The sequence below is a fragment of the Muntiacus reevesi genome, chromosome 13 (assembly GCF_963930625.1).
Source record: "Muntiacus reevesi chromosome 13, mMunRee1.1, whole genome shotgun sequence".
Classification (NCBI taxonomy): domain Eukaryota; kingdom Metazoa; phylum Chordata; class Mammalia; order Artiodactyla; family Cervidae; genus Muntiacus; species Muntiacus reevesi.
Window position 1 is genome coordinate 12,530,476 of NC_089261.1, and position 21,400 is coordinate 12,551,875.

At 55.1% G+C, this 21,400-nt stretch overlaps 1 protein-coding gene across 1 annotated transcript; it reads right to left on the reverse strand.

The window, feature by feature from the left end:
* Positions 1-12,262: 12,262 nt before the first annotated feature.
* On the reverse strand, positions 12,263-20,604 carry LHX5 (LIM homeobox 5). The gene is made up of 5 exons (XM_065903675.1): positions 20,432-20,604; positions 18,175-18,398; positions 17,234-17,511; positions 16,388-16,553; positions 12,263-12,630 (listed from the first exon to the last, which is right to left on the reverse strand). The coding sequence occupies exons 1-5, from the start codon at positions 20,602-20,604 to the stop codon at positions 12,263-12,265; spliced, it is 1,209 nt and encodes a 402-aa protein (XP_065759747.1).
* Between the last annotated feature and the right edge of the window lie 796 nt (positions 20,605-21,400).

Below are 21,400 nucleotides of genomic sequence, written 5' to 3' on the forward strand. Positions count from 1 at the left end.
TGCAGCAGGAAACAAGGCTCAGAGTGGGGGCCGCCCTTCGTCACAGCTTAAGGCAGAATCCAGCTCCCCAGGTTCCGCTGTTGGGGCTGCCTCCTGGGGGCTGCGTGACCCTGTGCAAGTGCCCGCCCCTCTCTGGGCTTCAGGCTGCCCCTCTGTGCTGGAGGGGGCCCACTCGCTGCTTCCCACCTCCTTTCCTTGGGCCAGACTGCTCCATCCACCAGATATCTCCTCCTTTTCTCAAGAGGAGGATTTGAGAGCGGCAGTGGTCTCTCTGCCTCTGCCTCTCCCGCTGCCTCGGTTTCATCTTCCTTTTGATCGCAGACATTGACTTCAGTTTCCTCCAGAAGCCTCCAGGACGCAGACTTATGTCCTTGTGAGTTACCAGAAGAGACACTGAATGCCCCAGAGCCAGACACAGCTGGGCTTGAACCTGAACTTTGTTCCTACTCACTATCCTGGTGACCTTGAGTCAATGATGCTCTAGTTTAGTGCCTCAGTGTTCTAATCTGTAAAATGGGTTGGGTGCAGATTATTACGAGGACTCAGCATAAGTAGTCTTTCAGTCATTGCAGGTTTTTACCATCTTCTGAGTGTTCCACCCCCAACGATGAGGGTGTGGAGGAATTAGCATTTATTCTTGTATTGAGCTTGTGAGTATTGTATTGTACTGTGAGCTAGGGGTCTTAGCAGTCATTTCATTTATTTTATTTTTAATTGGAGGATAATTGCTTTACAAGGTTGTGTTGATTTCTCCTGCACAACAACCTGAATCAGCTGTAAGTATACATATATCTGGGCTTCCCTGGTTACTCACTGGTAAAGAATCTGCCTACCAATGCAGGAAATGCAGGTTCGGTCCCTGGGCCGGGAAGGTCCTCTGGAGAAGGAAATGGCAACTCACTCCAGTATTCTTGCCTGGGAAATGTCACGGACAGAGGAGCCTGGCGGGCTACAGTGCATGGGGTCGCAAAGAGTGGGACATGACTTAGCAAATAAACAACATACATATATCCCCTCCTTCTTGAGCCTACCTCTCACCCCCAGTCATTTTATTTAATCCCACAATAACCCACGTTGTAGATGCTGTTATTACCTTCATTTTTGCAAATGAGGAAACCAAGGCACAGGACTGTCTAGCACTTATTCCAAGTCACACAGCCAAACGGGAAACCTGCTATGTAAACATCTGGGCTTGTGCCTCTAGCCACCACGGCTCTCCTACCTCCTCTCCTTTGCTCAAGCCCTGTTCCCTGCCTGCCACGCCCTTAAGCTTCTAGACCCCACACATTCTTCGAAGCCCCGTGTGAAGGCAGCCTCTTCCCTGAAGCCCCCCTGAGATTGCTTCAGCCGGAGACCATCTCCACAACCAGGTGAGCTGGCAGGGCCGTCTCCATCCCAGGTGCTGTCTCCCACCCGGGCTCCCGTCCTTGGCTGCACCCTTGGGAGACTTGTCAGCTGCTGTTTGCTCCTCTCCTGGCCTCGGCAAGCTGGAGATAAGACGCCGAGGGGTCTGTTGACGCTGTCTGGATAACAGCCGTCCGTTACCTTGGTGCGTGGTCCTTCCTAATTGACACCCAAGGAATGCCGAGGGCAGGGGCGACACGGGCAGAGAGCGGGGTGTGGGTGGGTGGCGCTGAGGTGATGGTTGTTATGGCCTGATCCAGCAGGATGGGCACCAGGGCTGAGGGACTCTTGCCATCGCCTCTGCCCTCTCGCCACTTGGTGGGGAAAACGGGGAGCCTACGATTAGGGTCCTGGGAGCAGATTTTCTGTGTTGGTCTAAGGCTGCAGGGAGAGCAGTGAACACTGGGTCACCAGGAGTGTGTACCTACTGAGATACACCCAGGTTCCACATCCCAGCCAGGGCCCCTCTCCGGGGAAGGGGGGAATGCCCACGGTTCCCTGCAGGGTCTGTTGGCCAAGGTGCCCCCTGTCCCTGCCTCGGGTGACTTTAGAACCCCTGCCTCCAGAAGCCCACCTCCATCTAATCCGCCACTCCACCCCACTCCAGCGTGAGCCAAGGTGGTACAGAGGGCAGAAATCCAGCCTTTAGCTGTCAAAGGAGGTGTTTTTACCCCAGAGCCAACCCCAGGCATGGCAGGGGCATGGAAAAGACGCAGCTCATGGTGGGAATGATGGTTGCTAGTGGCCCACAGCTGCCCCGGGATCCCGAGAGCAGCTGATGGGAGGCTCTGTGTCCAGAGAGGCGTGGGAGGGCTAGAAAAGCCAGTCGCTCTCGCAACCTCAAGGCAAGAGCATCTCTGCGGTCCCCTCCACAGAGCAGAAAGCCCCCTGCGATTGGGCTGAGCCCCGACACCGCTGGCGCCCTCCCCTCCTCCTGTTCACCTCCCGCCCCCCCGCCCCGCTTCTACTCTGAGTTCCCCCTTGATAAATCACGTGCCAAGAAGCCCCATCTCAGGCTCCGCTGGTGGAAAACCCAGCCTCAGTGGGCCCTTTTTTCCCAGCCCCGGCCCATTGGCTTCTCCCTTCCCCAGTGTTTGTGCTGTTTAAACTCCACCAAAAATGTCACGGGCAGGTTTCTTGCCTGGCTTCCAAATTCCCTGATAAATTCCACTGGCTGGGCAACCCCAGGAGAGGTTTTCTGGAGCAAGGAACCCCATAAATCACTCGGCTGCCACTCCGGCGTGGGCAATATCTTATGTAAAAAGGTGTTTCCTGGGAGCGCCACAGGCAGGAGAATCCTATTACAAGCCGCCCCATTAATTATAAAGAGTCAAGTCGACCCTTTGCTGCGATTTTTTATCTTAAGTCCGAAAACTGATTACCTTCACCAGTACTTCCCCTTCCAAAAAAAAAAAAAAAAAAAAACCCTAAAAAATAAATGTTTGAAGAACAAATACCAAAGTTTCTCCTTTTAGGGGAGAACCAACAGAGAGAGAAAGAGAGAAGGGGGTGGGGGAGAGAAAGTGGTGGGAAAGAATTTTTTTTTCTTCCTTTTAAGGTAAACGTTATTGAGGGCTTGGTTTTTCAATCTCCTGGATGCCTCCACCCCAGGAAGTCGGTGCTGTAATTTGTCCCATGTTACACATGAGGGAAACTGAGGCTTGCCTGAAGTTACAGGACCTAGCCCTTTCTTCTGAGGTGGTAAGGTGGGTGGAGAATGGACCAGGCTGGATATTTGAAGACGTGGGTTCAAAACCCACCTCTGTCCCTTAGAAGCTAGGACCCTGGGGCAGATGAATTAACTTCTCTGGCCTCAAAATTCTTCTCTTGCAAAGTGAGGAAGAAAAGCACCCCTTCCAAGGAGACAACATGCAACAGCCAACACAAAAGGCAGAAGTTGGGCCTGTCCCTTGCCTGGGTGACTAGCACCCTTCCCACTGGCCTGCCTGCTGCCTGTCTTGGGGCTACCCTGACTCCCCATCCCCAATCTATTTCACACCAGCAGCCAGAATAGTCTTTTAAAATTTTAATTTTTTTTTAAATTTTTTTTTTTTTTTTTTTTTTTGTGGCTGTGCTGGGTCTTCATTGCAGTGAGCAGGCTTTTCTAGTTTTGGCACGCAGGCTCAGGATTTGTGGCACATGGGCTTGGTTGCCCTGTGGTACCTGGGATCTTAGCTTCCCGACCAGGGATTGAACCAGCATCTCCTGCACTGGGAGGCGAGTCTTCACCACTGGACCACCAGGGAAGTCCCCAGAACAGTCTTAAGCCCAAGGCAGAGTCTTGCCCCTGCTGCTGAAACTCTTCCCTACCCCTGGTTGCGTTTCAGATAAAGGGCTGACCCCTCACCTAGGCCCAACGGGCCCTGTATCACCTGGTTTTGCAGACCTTTGAGGTCTCTCCCCTAGACTCACCAAACTGCAGCTTTTTCTCTTTCTAGAACTCACCAAGCTTGATTCTGTTGCAGGGCTACTATCTGTGCTGTTCCCGTTGCCTGTCACACTCTTCCAGATCTCAGCCAAGTCGGCAACTCGTCATTCTGGACTCCAGCCTCACCTCCTCAGGGGGGCCCTCCTGACCCACTGCCTGACACTCAGGGCCAGGACGAGGGTGAGGCGAGGGAGGCACTAACTTTTGGAGCAAAATGTAACAGGTGCCACAAAACTTAAGATAAGTTTTAAAAACAGGAAAAAACCCTCAGAAATAAGAAAAAAGATTGGAATCAAACAACTCTAAAATGAAAAATACATGCAAAACACATTTCTGGTGAATAAAATAGCGACATTTTTACATAAAGATAGGATCTCACCTTGCACTTGGCCACCTCGCCTCACCCGAATGACAGATCTGTCAGACCCTGTCTTTATTTAAAAGGTTACCATTCTGTTCATTATGGATTGTTTTGCATGAGTTTTGAGTTTTCAAAATATTATATGGAAATACTATTTATCTTGATTCCTGAGTTTTGGGTATGCATCCCCACTACATTTTCACCCAAGTACCCTGCTTGTCTCACTCAAACCTGGCCTGACTGCCTTTTAAAAGATTATTATTATTTTTAATTTTCACCAAATGCAATGTTAACTTTTTTTTTTCTACCATGCAGCATGTGGGATCTTAATTCTCCAAACAGGGATCGAATCCATGCCCCCTGCATTGGAAGTGTGGAGTCCTAACTGCTGGACCGCCAGGGAGGCCTTCTGACTGCCTGTTTTAACAGCCAGTTATTCTCAGTCTCACCACCCTCTTTTCCTACCACTCTTCGAAATTACCAATTATTTTCTCCTGGTTACTGTCTGTCTCCCCCAGTAAAATATCAGCTCAGTGAGGGCTGGTAGCAAATCTATCTTATTCACATCTGTAACCCAGGGCCCAGGAGGGTGCCCAGTGCATATTATTTCAACATATATTTTCTGATAACTGAATGAATGAATGAAAAGAAGATTCTGGGAGGCAGGTGGTCTGGACAAATTGACTTCAGGGGCTTCGTTCCACCTCCCACGCCCATTTTCCGGATGAGGAGGCTGAGGTCCAGAGAGGGTGAGTAATCAAATCCTAGTCACACAGCACAGCCACAACAAAACTAGTCCCAAACGGAGAATCACATGGGACTGAATGGTTAGGACTCTGTGCTTCCACTGCAGTGGGCGCAGATTTCATCCCTGGTAGGGGAACTAAGATCCCACATGCCACACGGCCAGAAAAGAAACAGATAAACAATTAAAGAAATAAAAAGGGAGAAGTCTCCAGTGACCTGGAATGGGTCTGTAGGGATCAGTTCTCTCTGAATGCCCACATTCCTGAAATATCATCCCCAAACCCATATTGCCAATGAGGGTTGTGCCGGACCTATGCATCATCTTTACTATTACCTAATTCACATGCTTCTTGAAACCTTAAATGCTGTTTAGAAAGAGAATGTTATCACTACTCTAAATGGAGAAACAGTATCACTTCCCAGAATTAGATCTACGTCGCAATAAATAAAAGGAAAAACACAATGATGCCATTGCCTCATAGCCAGCTTCTGTTGTGCTGAGACTCCAAGCCTGCCGGCATAAGCAAGCTAGCACCAGAGATTCTCTCTCAAACAATCAGAAGGGCTGAAAAAATATCTGAAAAGGCAGTGAGTTACTCAGGAGACATCAGGCACCAGTTCCTCCTGTGGGTCGGTGTCCTGTTGGTGAAATAATAGTGTGGCAGCATCCCACAGTGGTAGTGGTTTTGATCACAGGGACCCGCAAAAGGCCTGGGAGGCAAAGTCTTCATCCTGAAATTTCTGCTGGTGAGAAACAGCTATTGCCTGAGCATCTGCAGCAGGTATGAGCGCAGGTTCCCAAGTTCTTTGCTGGGCAACAGGGTTTCTTTTCTTTTTGTAAATGGTATTTGGCTATGCCAGTTCTTAGTTGTGGCGTGCAGGGTCTAGTTCCCTGACTGGGGATCAAACCTGGGCCCCCCTGCATTGGGAGTACAAATCTCAGCCACTGGGCCACCAGGGAAGTCCCAGCTTCCGGAGTTTCTTTTTTAGTAAAGTTGGCATGTTCTGTAGGTGCCCAGATAAAAGATATTCTTTCCCCCACATACTTTTAACATGAAGTTAACCATAACATAAAACTAACCCTTTTAAAGTGAACAATTCAGAGGCATTTGTTACCTTCACAATGGTCTGAAAGCACTTCCTCCCTCCAGTTCCAAGACATTTTTGTCGCCCCAGAAGGACACCCTGTCCCCACGAAGCAGTCACTGTCCATACCTCTATTCCATCCAACCCCTGGCAATCACCAATCTGCTTTCTGTCTCTATAATTTCCTTGTTCTGGACATTTTGTATAAAAGGAATCAGACAATATGTGGGGTTTTTGTGAATGCTTTCTTTCACTTAGCACCATGTTTTCAAGGTTCATCCATGTGTTAGCATGCACCAGCACTTCATTCCTTTTTACGGCTGAATAATATTCCGTATGGGCTTCCCAGGTGGCTCAGTGGTGAAGAAGCCACCTGACAATGCAGAAGACATAGGAGATGAGGGTTCCATTCCTGGGTGGGGAAGATCCCCTGGAGAAGGAAATGGCAACCCACCCCAGGGTCCTTGCTTCGGAAATCCCATGGACAGAGGAGCCTGGCAGGCTATACAGCCCATGGATGCAACTGAACACGAGCACATATAATTTATTTTTAAAAATTGTGTTGTCCTTGAGAGAGTTCCTCTGGAAATTTGTATTTGTTCCACAATTTTCAAACTAGCTTTGGAAACCTTTGGAAAGTTCATTCCTTTATTTTTTATTATTACTTTATTATTGGAAAACCCTTGTGATGACTCTTGACGTCATATCTTTTTTTTTTTAAGCCGTGTCTTGCATCATGTGGGATCTTCCCCAACCAGGGATCTGACCCATGCCCACTGCATTGGAAGCACAGAGTCTTAACCGTTAGACTGCCAAGGCAGTCCCATGAAGTTAGATCTTATTGTGCCCTTTTTATAGATGGGAAAACTAAGGCTCAGAGAGGTTGAGTGCCTGGAATTAATCACACACACTTCCTGGTCTCAAGTTGCTAACAGCCTGGGGATGGAGACAGACAGAACATGGGCTGTGAGGTTACAATGGAGGAAGCAATGACCCGAGCGCTCCGGGTGTTCACGTGGGTGACTCTGGTTTGACCAGCCGCTTCATCTTCATTGGGTGTGAGTGTGGAAGTGGAGTCTTTGCTGCGTCTGAGCAAAGAGAATTTACACCATCAGTTTTTCCTCCAGTGAAAAAGGGACCATGGAGAATCTGGCGATTCTAAGTGAATGCTTCAAAAAACTGAACGCGTGCCCCAGTCTCCTGGGGCTTGTGCCCTCTCTGGTTCTGAAGGTCTGGGGTGGGGCCTGAGACTCTGCATTTCCACCCAGCTCCCAGGTGCTGCTGCTGCTGCTGGTCCACGGACCATACTTTGAGTAACATGAGGCTAGAAGGTTTGAATTCAGGTCCCAGCTCTGCCATCAACTCTTGATGGGAACTCAGGCAGTGTCTCGCCATCTCTGAGCCTCAGTTTCCTTCCCTGCTCAGCGGGGTGGCGGTGGGGGGGAGGATTGCCCTCATCTGAAACATTCTCTGAGGCATAAAAAAACGAGTCGTGGTGTCATTTCCTGCGTGCTTGCCTGAAAGCCACGGACACCTGCCGAGGTGAGAGGTTTCCTCTCCAAAGTCCCCCTGGAGCCCATCAGCAGGTGCTGGGTGGGTCCCCAGCTCTGGCACGCAATGCAGAAAGAGGAGGCCAGAGGTGGCAAGGCCCCAGAGAAACCGCGGGAGAGGTTTCCGTTCATCACAGAAATGGCCCATTTGCAATGATCGGTTGCCCAGGTGTTAATAACGCTAATGGCATAGGAAGGGTAAACTCGGTCACTTGGCTGAACAGGAGAAATATGCAGAGAAGTGCTTGGGTTTCCATAAATCAGCCGGGTGCAGCGCGACGAGGGAGGCAGGACTTAAAATTCTGGTCAGGAGATGGGTATTCTCATAATCCGAGCTGGAGAGGTAATTTATTCTGTTTATATCTTTTTACTGCACGACAAGGCTTGGGAGCAGGAGCCCTCCACAGCCATTCTGCATTTTAAATATTAGTCCTAAGCACAGTGGGTCAGATTTCGCGCTCTGGCTCCGTGGGGTGTTCATTTCGGGGCTGGAGGACAGAAACGGGGGAGAGCATGCACGCCAGGGGCTGTAATACATGTGGGTTCACTGTCCAGTGTTGGCCAGAATTACAGCCTCGAGGCAGTGAGGGAGGCATGAGGTTCCGCTTTTCCCAGAGTTGGAGGGCACAGCCAGCGGCTGGCTAACCTTACCTGCTCAGCTCAGAGAGTTACCCCCCCCCCCCCACGCCCCGGAGATCTTTTATTTTTAAATGATAATAAATACAGGCGATGAAGAGATAGAGGAGATGAACGGATACATTAATGCAGGAGGAAAGGGATGGGGAGGGAGGGAGAGAGAAAGAAACAAGGGCAAACATAGGGAAGTTGGAAGTCCTCTGTCTTTTGACCTTGGTAATTTTAATCGTGCCCTTTGCTCTTCCGGTTGATTTTGTTTAACCCGGCAAGGGGCTTTAAACGAAATCCAGTGAGGTTGCTACCAGTAGGAATTAGCATTCATTAGAGTCTTTCTTGAATCTCTTTTTAGGGCAGCTGGAGTGCATTCATTTCATTTCATTCATTCATTCATGTATTTGCTAGACACAGAGTGAGGTCTTACCTGCGCCAGGCAATGTCCTGGGTCCAGGGACAATGTAGGCTTCGGGAGCAGTTCTTAATTCAAAACTTGGCTCTGCTACTGCAAGGCTGTGTGACCCCCAGCAGCTCAAGGCACCTCTTGAGCCTCAGTCTCCTCATCTGTAGAATGGGGATAACAACACTCATCCTGAAAGGGGTGGCAGATCAAATTAGGCTCCAGATCAATCTTTTTCAGGCAGATGTCCTGCACATTTGGGAGACTTGGAAGCAACTGGGGAGCTTAACAAATGTGAAACACCTGGGGCACCACGCCAGAGAGCAGTTCCAGCCATGGGCTGGGGGAGGGGGCAGGGATATTTATTTTTTAGGAAGCATAGTCCTCTGATCACACTTTGAGACAATGGTTGTGGGTGTCTAGGGACAAAAGTCCCTCCCCAGTTCTCTTCCTTCTCCACCCAACCTTCCTTAGGAACCATCTCCCAAACTGAGTGCACCCAAGACATTGACTGTGACACCTGCAGGGTCACTGTCAGGAGAGGGGTGGGGATGGGATTTCTCCTCCCAGAGCCCCTGGGCCCTGCAGGAACTAGGGGAGCTGAAATGAGCTCATGGCAGTAGACGTGGATTTGAGTTGATTTTGACAAGGATCTCCTTTTCTCCCCTTGTCATTCATCATTCAAGGAAGCTGGTGTGTGTGTGTGTGTGTGTGTGTGTGTGTGTGTGTGTGTGTGTTGGTAGAAGATGGGAGTGAGGATTGAACCCAAGACTTAGACTTCCCAAACTGTGGCCACAGGATAAATTGCATCTCTCTAATGTGGATGAAATGCCATTGTGAGCCCATTTCATGGTAGGCATACTGAGGCTCAGAAAGGTGATACAATGGCTGGCCAGCCAGTCTCCCGGAGCCCAGGGCTCTTGTTCTGTTTTACCCTTATCCCACTGCTAGGTGACCTCTCTGCTCCCAACCCTCCTGACACACCAACACTCAGAGCTAGCACTCATGGGGAATCAGCCTTAAGTCCTGATCACGACCCCAGAGATCACATCCCTCCTGGATTCTGGTTTCTGGAGCCTCCCTCTGAGATCTTAATGGGGCCACCCCAGGGTTATTCAAGAGTGGGCCTCTCCCAGATGCCTGGTGCTCCTGGAGTTGTGAGCATGCCAAGGGCAAGTCTAAGCTCTGTGTCTATGTGTGCGTGATCTCTAGTCTCAAAATGAAAAGGAAAAAAAAAAAAAAATCTGGAAAGAAACGTATCAACTCGTTTACTTGAGATTCCAGGGGATTATCTTTTGTTTCTTTTGCTTATCTGCATTTTCTAGATTTTCCACCACGAGCAAGTAGCATTTGTCTGATAAAGACAAATGTGTTATAAGGAAAGAAAAGAAAAAGTCAGGTCACCTCGAGTTATTCTTGTGATGTCCGAATGAAAGAAGGAGGGACGAGGAGGGCTCTTAGCCTGTGTCCATTCCATGGTAGTTCACTCCCCACAAGCCCCCGTCCCCCTCCTTCTCCTGCTGCTGCTAAAATGGGTAAGCCCCTCCCCCACCCTAAGCTTGGGAGACCAGGCATCCAAATGCAGGACCCTCTTCCATCTATTTTCACTTCTCATCTGTTTTTCTCATCCTACAGTGTTTGAGCTGCAAGAGAATGAAGTCATAGAAAGGACTCCCTTTAGTCCCCACTTTTGAAAGTAGGGAAACTGAGGCAGAGGGAGGGAGGGAATTGTCTTTAGGGAGTAGCCTCAGACCCATTAAATCTCCTCAAGAACTCCCTTCCACCATGCTGGTTTACCAAAGGACCCAAGCAGGCACTGTGTTAAGAATTGCAGGACGAACAGCCTTGTTCTCCCTGCGGGCATTTCTGTTCTAAAATAGCCTTGCAGCACTGGACCTACCAGCCTGCTTTTTTTCTTTTTGTCCGCACCACTAGACATGTGGGACCTTAGTTCTCTGACCAGGGATCCAACACACGACCCCTGGAATGGAGATGTGGAGTCTTAACCACTGGACTGCCCGGCAAGTCCCAACCTGCATTTTGTCTGTTCAGTTTTGTTTTTGCCATCTGGAATTACCCAGAGGAGTAATGAGTGAAGCTCGAATTGCTCTGGTGATGAACAAGTCACACATCCATTCAGTCATCAAATATTTTGAAGGCCTACTATGTGCCAGGTTGGCTTGTGTTAGATCAGGGTATTACATAATACTGGGGGAGATACTATTGGTGCATCGTTGCTGTCAAAAAAAAAAAAAAAAATGGCAGGCATCTTCCTTACCTGTTAGTTGCCAAAAGAACCCCTCCCATCACCTGCTAGATGAGAGGTCTTTGCATCCATCAAATCTGTTTTTATGTCAGAAACAAGAACCAGAATAGTTCCATTAATTCAGAGTGACTGAAGACAGAGGCAAAAAGGAAAAAAAAAAAAAAAAAAAAGAAAGAAAAGAAAATCACACAGCATGGAGGGAAAAAAGAATTTTTTATTAATCTTTCTTTTTAAAAAAGTTGATTTTTTTGGGTTTTTTTTTTTCTTTTTTCTTTTTTTTTTTTTAGGTAAACCTCTCTCTGGCTCCCCTCCCCCACTCTGCCCACCCTCCTCTTAAAAATATAAAAATGTCCAACCCCAGATAACTAGTGTACAATAAATAAACAGTAAACACAAAAACATACTTTATTTGTTTCTTCTTTATACAAAATAAGGAAACTAGAAGCGTTCAACTTCCAAAAAAGTATAATACTGTACATCCTGACCGCCCAGCGCAGCCTCCAAGGACCTGGGCACGGAGGGTGGTCTGTCGGCCAGAGCCCAGAAATCTTGGCGTCTTGCCCAAGGCGGAGCGCAGGATGGGCAATGTTTGAATCTGGCCTGGACCCCCTGGCTCAAAACAAATGTCAAAGGAAGGAAGAGGTGGGGGTTTGGCCCTTGGGCTGGCCATGTCGGGACCGCTCCCGTCTCTTCCTAGAAAAGCTGACCGTGATCATCGAGGTTGACCACCAGGGGGCGCGAACGCGCAGGTGGAGCTGTCTTCCAGTGACCCCCACCCCCACTCGCCCCCCATCCAAACATGTTTCTCACTTTCTCTCCATCTCTCTGCTGGCTCTCTCTCCATCTTCTAACTCATTCTGCTCCCTTTCCTCTCACTCCCTTCAATCTCTCTTTTTCTTTCTTCTTTTTTTAAAGACGGGAAAGCAGAGTGAGAAATACGATTACAAAATGCCAGTCGGATTCCAGGGAGGGGGGAAAAAAAGAAATCGTCTCCATCCCTTGGCTTCAGCCCTCTCTTGGTCCAAAGAGGTGGTGTGTGGGTTGGGGGAGAGGTCGGGGGAAGCCTGGAGCGTGCTTGAAATCTCTTGACCCTCCGGAGTGTTAACTTTGGTCCCAAGAAATCGCTCGCGGCTGCCGGGAGACGCTGGCAGGGGGTTCCCGGGGAGGCCGCGGTGGGAGGAAGGAGATGGGGGGCGGGGGGCGGTCCTCCTCCTTCGCGCCCAGCCGAGAAGCAGCTGCCGGTAGAGTTCGGACTCGAGAGAGAGAGAGCCGTGTCCACGTCGGGCGTTTTGGCTTAGGGAGGCTGCGTCCGGGGTGAGGTTGGGGGGGCGGGGGCCGGCCGGGCGGGTCCCCAGGGCCAAGCGCGGGGGGGCGGCCCGGCCCGGTGGCCTTACCAGACGGCGGCCTCGTTGAGCTCAGGGTTGGGGTGCGACAGGGGTCCGCTGTAGCCGCTGGTGCCGCTCATAGGGAAGGGGGGGCTGGGGCCGCCGCTGAACACCTCGCCCGGCATAGGGTGCAGAGAGCCCGGCAGGCCCGGCTCGGGGCTCGGCGTGTCCGGGTGCGAGATCATGTCGGTGAACCTGGGGTTGTCGGCGGTGTGCGGGCCGGCGATCGGCGGCTCCAGCGCGCCCAGCGGCGTCGAGCCGGGCCCGGAGGCGGCCAGGAAGCTCGAGTCGGCCGGGGACTGAGCCTGCGACGGCGGGCCGTGCGCAAAGAAGTCATAGTTGCCCCCTGGCGCGTAGTAGTCTCCTTGGTAGTCTGCGGAGGGGACAGGGCGGCAGAGGGGAGAGTGAGAGATGGGGAGGTCGCGTAGGGAGGACTCAAGGGACCTGGGGCAGGAGATCCAGGGGAGGGGACCCAGGGAGACCAAGGGCAGAGAGGTGCAGATGCGGTTGGGGCTGGCGGGACAGGACGTTCATGGGGACCACGCGATACAGACTCGAGGTTAGAGAGAGACCCGTGGAGAGGCCTGCGGAGACCAAGGGAGAGGCAGGCCAGTGAGACGGAAGGCCAGACCCGGAGTTCGTGCTGGGGAGACAGACAAGCAGTGAGACGGAAAGGCTACAGTCTCAGGAGCTGGCAGAGACTCAGGGACGATGAAGGACACACACCTTTCAACATCAGAGGTTCCCTGACTCAGAGACAGAGAGGAGACAGAGATCACGGGGGAAGCACAAGAGACAGAGGATTCCAGACAGTGTCTTAGAGCTGGCGAGAGATACACAGAGAGCAAGACGCACTGGACAACTGCCAGATAAAGAGACGGGGAGAGATGGGTAGGACAGCGCGCAAGGAGACACCCCAGACCCAGAGTCCGTGGGGCGGCAAGAAAGGAGACTCAGTCACTGAACCCACGCCTGAGATGGACACCCGGCGTTACTCGAGTAAAACAGAGATAGTCCAGGAGCCGGAAAGAGAAAGCTGAGGCGGCTGTGTGGTTAGAGACGCAGAAAAAGCCCGGGGAGAGACCCAGGAACAAGATGGAAGGGGGGGAGAGACAGAGGCGTCCGGAGACGCGCGAGTCGAGTCGGACAGACGGCCAGAGACACAGGGGCTGAGAGGCCCGGGAGCTGAGAGACCCGGGAGAGGAGCAGGGCAGGGAGGCAGAGATGGCGGAAAGAGAGCGGAAGGTGAAATGGTTGCGATCGGGCGGCAACCCCGCCTGGGAGAAGCGCAGCCGGAGCGCAGTGGCGCTGGCGAGCTTGGCCCGGCCGCCGAAACCTGGGCGCAACCATGCCGGGCGGCCTCCGCGCCCTCCCCTTCCTGCGCTGCGCCCCCTCGTCTACCCCGGTGAATGTGGGGCCCGACCAGCGGCCCCGGCCTCACCTGGCCAGGAATGGACAAAGCTGAGCCTCAGAGATTTGGGGGGGGGGGGGGGGGACGATAAGAACACTCGCCAGGCCACGTCGAGAGATCCGTGCGCCTTGGGGTAAAAGCTGGGTCCCCCGGGGTGGGTTTGCCAGGACTCCCAAAGTTTTGGGGGCATTTGGGGGACACTGAGCCCTTTTACTAATCTGGTGATAGCTATCGGCCCATGCACAGATTCGAATTTTGCCCACAAATTCGGGGAACGCAGTGGCTCCAGATTACAGGCCCGCCCATTCTCGACAAAGTGTTTCTCAGTCAATTCCCGTGACCTCCTCCTAAAGCCCCCTTCCCTAAGCCCTTCCGAACAGAGGACAGAGCCTTTTCCCCTCCCCCTCGGATCGCCCCCTGAATGAGTGGGCCGTGGGACCCCACGAAAGGCGCACCCTTGACAATAACCCGCTTTGGGCGGAGGGAACACCAGCGCGTCCGGAAGCCGGGGTCTCTTCAGCAAACTCACGCCTCCTGTTTAGGGCCTGGGTCTGTCGCCGGGCCGAGGGCTGGACTCCCCCTGCCGCCCCCTTCCCTCCCCAAACCTTCCCTGACATCAGTCCAAATGGGGAGTGTCCGGAGGCGGGTTTGGAGACGGTTTAGGCAACAGCCAAAACGGTCGCCAATTACTTTTTAAAAACCACTCATTCCATTCTCCCCGTAAGTGACTAGAGAGGTTGGAAGCGGCGATTTTGGGGCCCCTAAGGGACGGCGATGGGGACGGCCACGGTTCGTAGCGAGCCGGCTAGCCAGCGAGGGCCTCGGCCCCCGCGCGGAGCGCGCCGCCTCCGCCCATATGGCGGCCGGGCCGGAGGTAATTGGAACAAACGCCGTCTGAAAAGGGCACAAAAGCCGCAGCTGGGGCTTTGTCCCCGCTCCCACGGGGAGCCGCCGGCCCCGCCGCCCGGCCCCTTTCTCGCCCGCTGCCGGCCGCCGCCGCCGGGATCTCCCAGCGCGGATTAGGCGGGGCTGCCTCCCTGGGGCCGGGGGTCCGCGGCCGTCCCCCCCCCCCATTCCAGGGAAAGAGGGGCTCCGCGTGTCCAGGCCCCCACCCTATCCAGCAGACATGGGGGTAGAAAAGGCGGTCGGATTGGCGGGAGGCACGCTGGTCCTAGGGGAAACCTTGGTTAATTACCCAGGCGGGGAAAAATTCCGGACTGTTACCGCCCCGCCAACCTCCCTGCGCCGGGCGGAGATTTTGCGCGCAAGGAGGCAAAGACAGGTGAAGAAAGTCGGTGAGTAGAGGCCCCAGGACAAGTAAACTAGGCCGACTCCCTTTGGCGCCTGTACCTGCCCTGCCATCTCAGTCTCCTCCCTAAAAGCACATCACCATTTTTCAGCCACAGTTTCTGGGGACCCTGGCCGGGCCAGAGAAGCTAACTTCCCAGGCCTGTGGGTAAAACAAAGCTGGTAGAGGGTACTCTTATTTTCCTTCTGGGTCTGCCTGGGTACCCGGGATCCTAGCCCTCCCCTTCCACACGGCCATCCAACTGACTTTTCTAAAAGAAGTCACCTCTCACCAATCTGGGTTACTAGGACCACCCCCTTCCCCAGTCTGGGTTGAGCAGAGATCCCTCTCAGGCAAAGGCATTCCTGGGGGCTCCCCAAAATCAGAGGCTCAGGAATAGAAGGAGAGATGCCTTCCTAGAGCCCACAAGTCTGGGATGCGCGGGAAGGGTGAGTCAGTCTAATAGTGCCCCGGAGCAAATGGGTCTCAACAAAACAGGAGGTGAGGGAGTCAGGAGAGGTCATCCAGGAGAGTGAAGTGTTCGCAGAGGGGAGAAGGGAGGACAGAAGAGAGAAGGAGGAAGGAAGAGGAGAGTACACCCAGGCCTGAGCCTGCTAACAGCAACAGAGGAATTCTTCTGGGCCACGCTGGGCTCCTTGCCCCCTGCAGCCCTAAGTACCCAGAGTGGATAACTAGGTTGGCTCAATTCTCGCTCCCCCCTCCTCCCCGGCCCCCAGTCCTGATGAGCCCCGGTGTTCTTGCAGCTGGGTGGGTGGGCCAGAGTCCTAGTCCAGCAAAACCCGCCCAACTGCCGGGCATCTGGGCTAAACGGTCCGGATGCTGTGTGCATGGTCCCCGAGGTGGGAAAAGGAGGTGCTGTCTTGAAAGATAGCGAGGGGGTGACCCCAGGAGACCTCTGACTCCTCCATCCCTACTGTTGATGCTGCCTGCCAGGGCCTGCTTTCCTGCTGGTGCCAAAATACGCCAGGCCCGCCTATGGGCCGGGGGAAGCAGAAGGCTGCGTGTCAGGCTGGGATGGGGTACATGCTGAGTGCTTGAGCTGGAGAGTGTCAGCTTGTCTGTCAGTATACCGAGGGGGTGGGGTATACCTGTGTTGGTTGTGGGTGATCATGTGTCTAGACGTGGGTCTCGTGTGGGTCCTGCGTGTCACTGTCTCATTTGTTTATCTGTGGGCATCGAGGCATGGGTGAGTGAACGCATGTATCTCATTTTCTGTCCAGGGAGTATCTGAGCGTGGGTCTGCCCCTGTTGATGCGTGTCTCTTAAGGTGTGTTCATGATTGTGTATGTTTTTCGTGGGTAGAAAGGAAGAAGGGGTCCCCGGGCACCCCAGATCGCAGGGATCCAGGCTTGCCCTCTCAACCAGCACTGACCTAGGTGTGGGGCACCGCGTCCAAGGCGGGGTGCTTACCTCCGTAGTAGGTATACGGAGTAGACCCTAACATCTCCGACTCGTCCAAGCGACCGCCCAGCGGACGCATGCGCCTCGGACTCCGGAAGAAGGCGTGTCTCCGGGCGCCCAGGGCGCTCAGCTGTTTCATCCGGCGTTCTTTGGACCGTCGGTTCTGGAACCACACCTGGGACAGAGGAGGGGGCCTTGAGATCCGATCTGGGTCCCCTTCTTTCCCTGCCCTGGCCGCCCCTGCTGGGTCCTAGCGCCTCCTTCGCACCAAGAATGCCCTGAGCCGGGGGGCCGGGCCGGATTAGACCAGAGGGGTGGAGAGGGGCCTCGGCGAACCAGCCAAGGGTGAAGGATTTCGCGGACCCGTGGGGCGACTCATAAAGAGCTGGTCTTCCTGGTCCTTGGCCCGTCCGCGGTGTGACGGCTTTATAAAGGCCTCCCGCTCGGCAAGGCGCTGGTCTCGGCCCCTCGCCTCCCCCAGCCAGGCTCTGGCCGTTTGTCGGGCGCCCGGAGGGAGCACGCGGAGAACAAACAGCGCCTCTTTCTCTGCTCAGAGGATGGGAGGAAGGGAAAGGTCCCCGTACTCCAGCGAGGCTTAAAACCTTCCTTGAAAGGGGCGAGGGGCGGGAATCAGAGAGGTGAAGTGACCCTCCCAGGACGACACCGCTGGAAGACAGCAGGGCCGGCTAGGAGTGTGACCAGTCGGGGCTGGGGCCCCGACCTCTGGCGCACCGCCTGCCCCTGGATTCAACTCGGCGCGCTCTTAGCCAAGGAGGCTGGGTGCGAGGCTCCTCCGAGCTTCCCTGCTCGCGGACGCAGCGGCGCTGGGGCGGGCTGGCCCAGCCAGGGCCGCACCTGGATGACTCGCATGTTGAGGCCGGTCTCCTGCGCCAGCTGCTCGCGGATGTGGCGCGTGGGCTTGGGCGTGGCGGCGAAGGCGGCCTTCAGCGTCTCCAGCTGTTTGGCTTTGATGGTGGTGCGCGGGCCACGCCGCTTGGTGCCCGAGTTCTGCTCCTCGTTCTCGTTGTTGGCCGTCTCCTTGTCCGACGACGTCGAGTTGTCGGTCTCCTTGGGATCGTCCTGGAGTGGATCCTGGAGATCCGGGGACAAGCTGCGGTCCGTACAGGACGACACTGTGGGCGGACGGAGCGGGAAGGGAACCGGACGTCAGCGGCGGCCCGAGACCTCTCCGGTCCGACAGCGGGTTCCCGGCGGCCCCGGCCACCACCAACCACGGCGGGTTTCCCACCCCAAACCTGCCACAGCCCCTCCCCCAGGGGCCGACGCCCGCCCACTCCCTCCAGGCGGGGCCGGGCCTTCCGAGGGGCCCTTCTCACGCCCTCTCAGCACTTCTCAGCTAGGGCTTGCGAAAGGGGGAGGCGCGCTCTCGGGAGAGGGGACGCGAGGAGGGTCCTGACGCCCTCCTGGCCTGGGATCTTCCTTTCCCACCTCGCCTTCCTGCAGACCCCAATTACTGTCCTCACTATGCAGCTAGAAATTACCAGGAGCTGCAAAGACTCGGAAAGGGGAAACGGTTCCAAATTGGAGGAGGAGGAGGTGGAGGAGGAGGTGGAGGAGGAGGAGGAGGACCGCTTGGACAAGAATTGGAGGAGGGCAGGGGAAGAGCTGGAGTGGCAAGTATGCTGAGAGACTGGCTGCAAACGCCAGCCCCCCACGGCCCCTCCGTGTGCCTTGACCTCGGAGTGGAGAGCTCTGAGCCCCCGCACCGCCTCCAGCCAGGGGGCAAAGTAGGGAGGGCGCTGGGGCTTGGCTGGGGAGGGGCGAGGGCCTCCTACCCGAGTTGAGGCTGCCCTCCTTGAGGCTGGACGAGCTCAGGTAGTCGTCCTTGCACACGAACTTGTTCTCGTCGATGACGTAGAGTTCCTCGCCCGTGGAGAGCTGCTTGTTGCAGACCATGCAGGTGAAGCAGTTGAGGTGGAAGACTTTGCTGCGGGCCTTGCGTACCAGGTCGCTGGGCGAGATGCCTTGCGCACAGCCTGCACACTTGGTGCCAAAGCGCCTGCGGACGCGACAAGGCTTGTCACCTGAGGCCAGCCCAGCGTCCCATCCTCCCCGAAGCCCTGACCTCCTCCTGCCCCGCCCTCGCTCCTGAGAAGCCTCCATTTCCACATCTGTCAATAGGAGATGCCAGTCCTGTCCTCCCTGGCCGGAAATGCCAGCCGGGAGCCGAAACACCCAGGACTGAGCTTGGGACTCTCGGGCCTCGGTGGTCGGGTTTGTTTGAACTCTGCTGGGCGCAGCCTTCAGCCCAGGAGAAGGCCCAGAGCACCCAAACTTGTGTCCCTCCTCCACCACCCACCCCTACCAGATCCGCCCCAGGATGCTCCAGGCAAACTCTGCTCTTGAGGTCAGGAAGGATTTTAAAGTCAGGCAGGCCGGGTTGGGACCACTTCTCGGCTTTGCCTTCTGGATCCTTAACAGTCTGCTGGGATCCAGGTGGCGTCAATCAGCCTGGCTGGTGGGTCCTAGCAATGGAGCACGGAGGGGCCCCCTCTCCTGAGCTGAACCTAAGCAGGAAGGAGAGAGCCTCTGCTGATTCCCAATGCTGTAGACTTTCCAGGCCCTGCTCTGGGCCCCACTGGAGCTGGTCAGGGGCCTACGGATTCTGGAAGGCAGGGACTGGACTTCCCAGTCCCCAGATCCCAGACCCTGGCAGGCAGGGGAGGGGGACATGTGATCAGTAGGCCGTCCTAAACCTGCATGGCCAGAACTCGGGATCTCTCCAATGCCTCCTTTTCTGTGTTCCCGGTCTAAATCCTTTTCTTTCTTCCAAGAATGCTGGGAGAAGGCCGGCGTCCCCCGAAATGGATGGTGCAGACTGGCACTGGGAGGGATGAGGAGAAGCGGGAGCAGCGAGGTGCAGGGGGAGAGAGAGCGAGGGCCCAGGGCCCTGGGGCCCCATGTCTACTCACACCCATGTCTCTAAACAGGGCGAATTTGGGTGACGTTGATGTAGTGAGGGCATTAGAAGCCATAAGTCACTTTTGGCCTTATCCGGCAGCATAATTGGCCATATGCACCTTATCAAAAATCATTAGGTGCTTCGCAAGCACCACCACATTAGGGGCCTTGGGCCTCTGGGGCCGGGGAGCTTACACGTGTAAAGGCGAGCCTGACATTTTCTCCTATTCAAATTCCCCAGTGTCAGCTCACTGAGGCCGGTGAGCAGCCTTTCTGCACGGCGTTAATCACACCCCCCTCTTCTCTCTGCGCCTGGAATTCGCACTCACAAAGCCGACTCTGGGCACCCGTGGGGAAGCGGGCCAGGCCGAGCAGCCAAAACCCCCACAGTCTTCCAGGCCAACCCTCAACATTTCTCAGCTGGGAAACCGAGACTGAGAGAAGTGATCTCTGTGATCTGCCTGAGGGCCCGAGTGGGCAGCAAGGGTAGACCCTGCAGGTCCGTATCCAGCTTCATTTCGTTTGTACTTTCAACAGAAGAGAAAATGTTTAAAGAGTTTGGGGCCAGTGGGGGGAGGGGATGTGGATGGGGGGATTGAGGAGAAGATTCCCTTCCCATCACCAGAAGAGATCTTTCTGGCTGAGCCCCCTCTGGAGCTGGGAAGTTTCTGTTTGTCCAGAAAGGCCCTGGGAACCCTACCTGCCCGGAGCCCAGCCTCTGGACACCCCGCACTCTGCCTAGTGGGAGAAGCCCTCAGCTGTCCCTAACTTCGCCAGAATCCTTAGTCTCTCAGAGCCTAGCTGGAAGCTCCCACCCGGGGGTGATGCCGACTAGGAACGGGCAGAGACGAGTGTGGAGCAAGTTAGTCAGGCTTCCTCCCCCTGCCCCACCACCGATCCAAGCCGCCCTGGAAAAGAGCTAGAAGCAGCCCAACCGCGTTCTTCTCACTCCGCCTGCGTTCCGGCCTTTGCTGGCCGGAGGACTGCAGAGCTTGCTGGGCGAGCCGGCTCCCCACTGAAGCTGGTGAGACCGGGAGGCTGGGGTGGGTCTCTCCCGTTCCCCGGTGCCCCAACGGAGCGCGCGCGGGGCGGGTGCGCGGGCAGCAAGCAGGGGCGGCACGGGCCTCTTACCTGAAGAAGTCATTTTTGCAGTACAGCTTGCCCTCGCGTGAGAAGCACTTCTCCGAGAGATTGGTTTTACACTCGCAGCACTGAACGCATTTGATATGCCACGCGCGGTCCAGCACGTTCAGCAGAAAGCGATCGAGGATGGGCCGCTCGCAACCGGCACAGTGCACCATCATAGCCCCGCGCCCCGGCGGCTCGGGCCGCCTCGACCTCCCTTCGGGCCCCCGGCCCTCGGGCCCCCAGCCCCGCCGCTGCTCTCTGCCTCTTCTCTCGGCCGCCGCCGGACGAGTCCGGTCCGAACCAAGACTCAGCCGGTCAAGTCCTCGGGTGATTGCTGGGCCTGGCGCTAGGCTGCCCGCGGTGGGGTGGGGACTGGTGGCGTTCACAGCCTCATGCCCCGGGCCGCGCGCCCCAGTATATCTTGGGTGGCTGCTGGCCTCGGCTCTGCCGAGCGGCTTTCCCCGGTGGCGGAAGCGCCGGCACTTTCCCCCACTTTCAAGCGGTCCCGATCCTCATCTTTGTCTGGCCGCCGCCTAATTCGCGCATCCTTATTCAGATTTGGTGACGTGGCGCGGCACGTAGGGGGCCCGTCGGCCAATGGGCGCGCGGTGGCCATGGCAACCTCTTAAATTTATAGCATATCTAAATTGGCTACAGCGTTGCGGTCCGGACAGAGCAAAAAAAACAAGGCATCAGTATTGTTGAGTATTAGCTTGTACCTGGTTCGGAGGCAAAGTAAGTATTTACCTTCCAGTTTGGGGCTGGGGGTTGGGGGGCCGCGCGATCTGAGAACTGCCTCTCTCTTCTCTCGCCTCACACAAATCTGGGGGGGGGGGCAGGGTTCCAAGGCCTAGTGGGGAGGTGGGGAACCTCTGCCCCCTTCTCCATCCACGGAACTTCCAGAAGTTGCCCAAGGCGAGGATCGCGCGCTCTGTCTGCCTCCTCTTCCCCAGCCCAGTCCGCCGTTTTGGA

Excerpts from the sequence above, each read along its gene's own strand:
- LHX5 (XM_065903675.1), bottom strand. The coding sequence starts at position 20,604 with ATGATGGTGCACTGTGCCGGTTGCGAGCGGCCCATCCTCGATCGCTTT. Across the intron at positions 17,512-18,174 it reads GGAGGGCAGCCTCAACTCGG|TGTCGTCCTGTACGGACCGC; the intron begins GTAGGAGGCCCT and ends GTCCGCCCACAG. Across the intron at positions 12,631-16,387 it reads TCCGTATACCTACTACGGAG|ACTACCAAGGAGACTACTAC; the intron begins GTAAGCACCCCG and ends TCCCCTCCGCAG.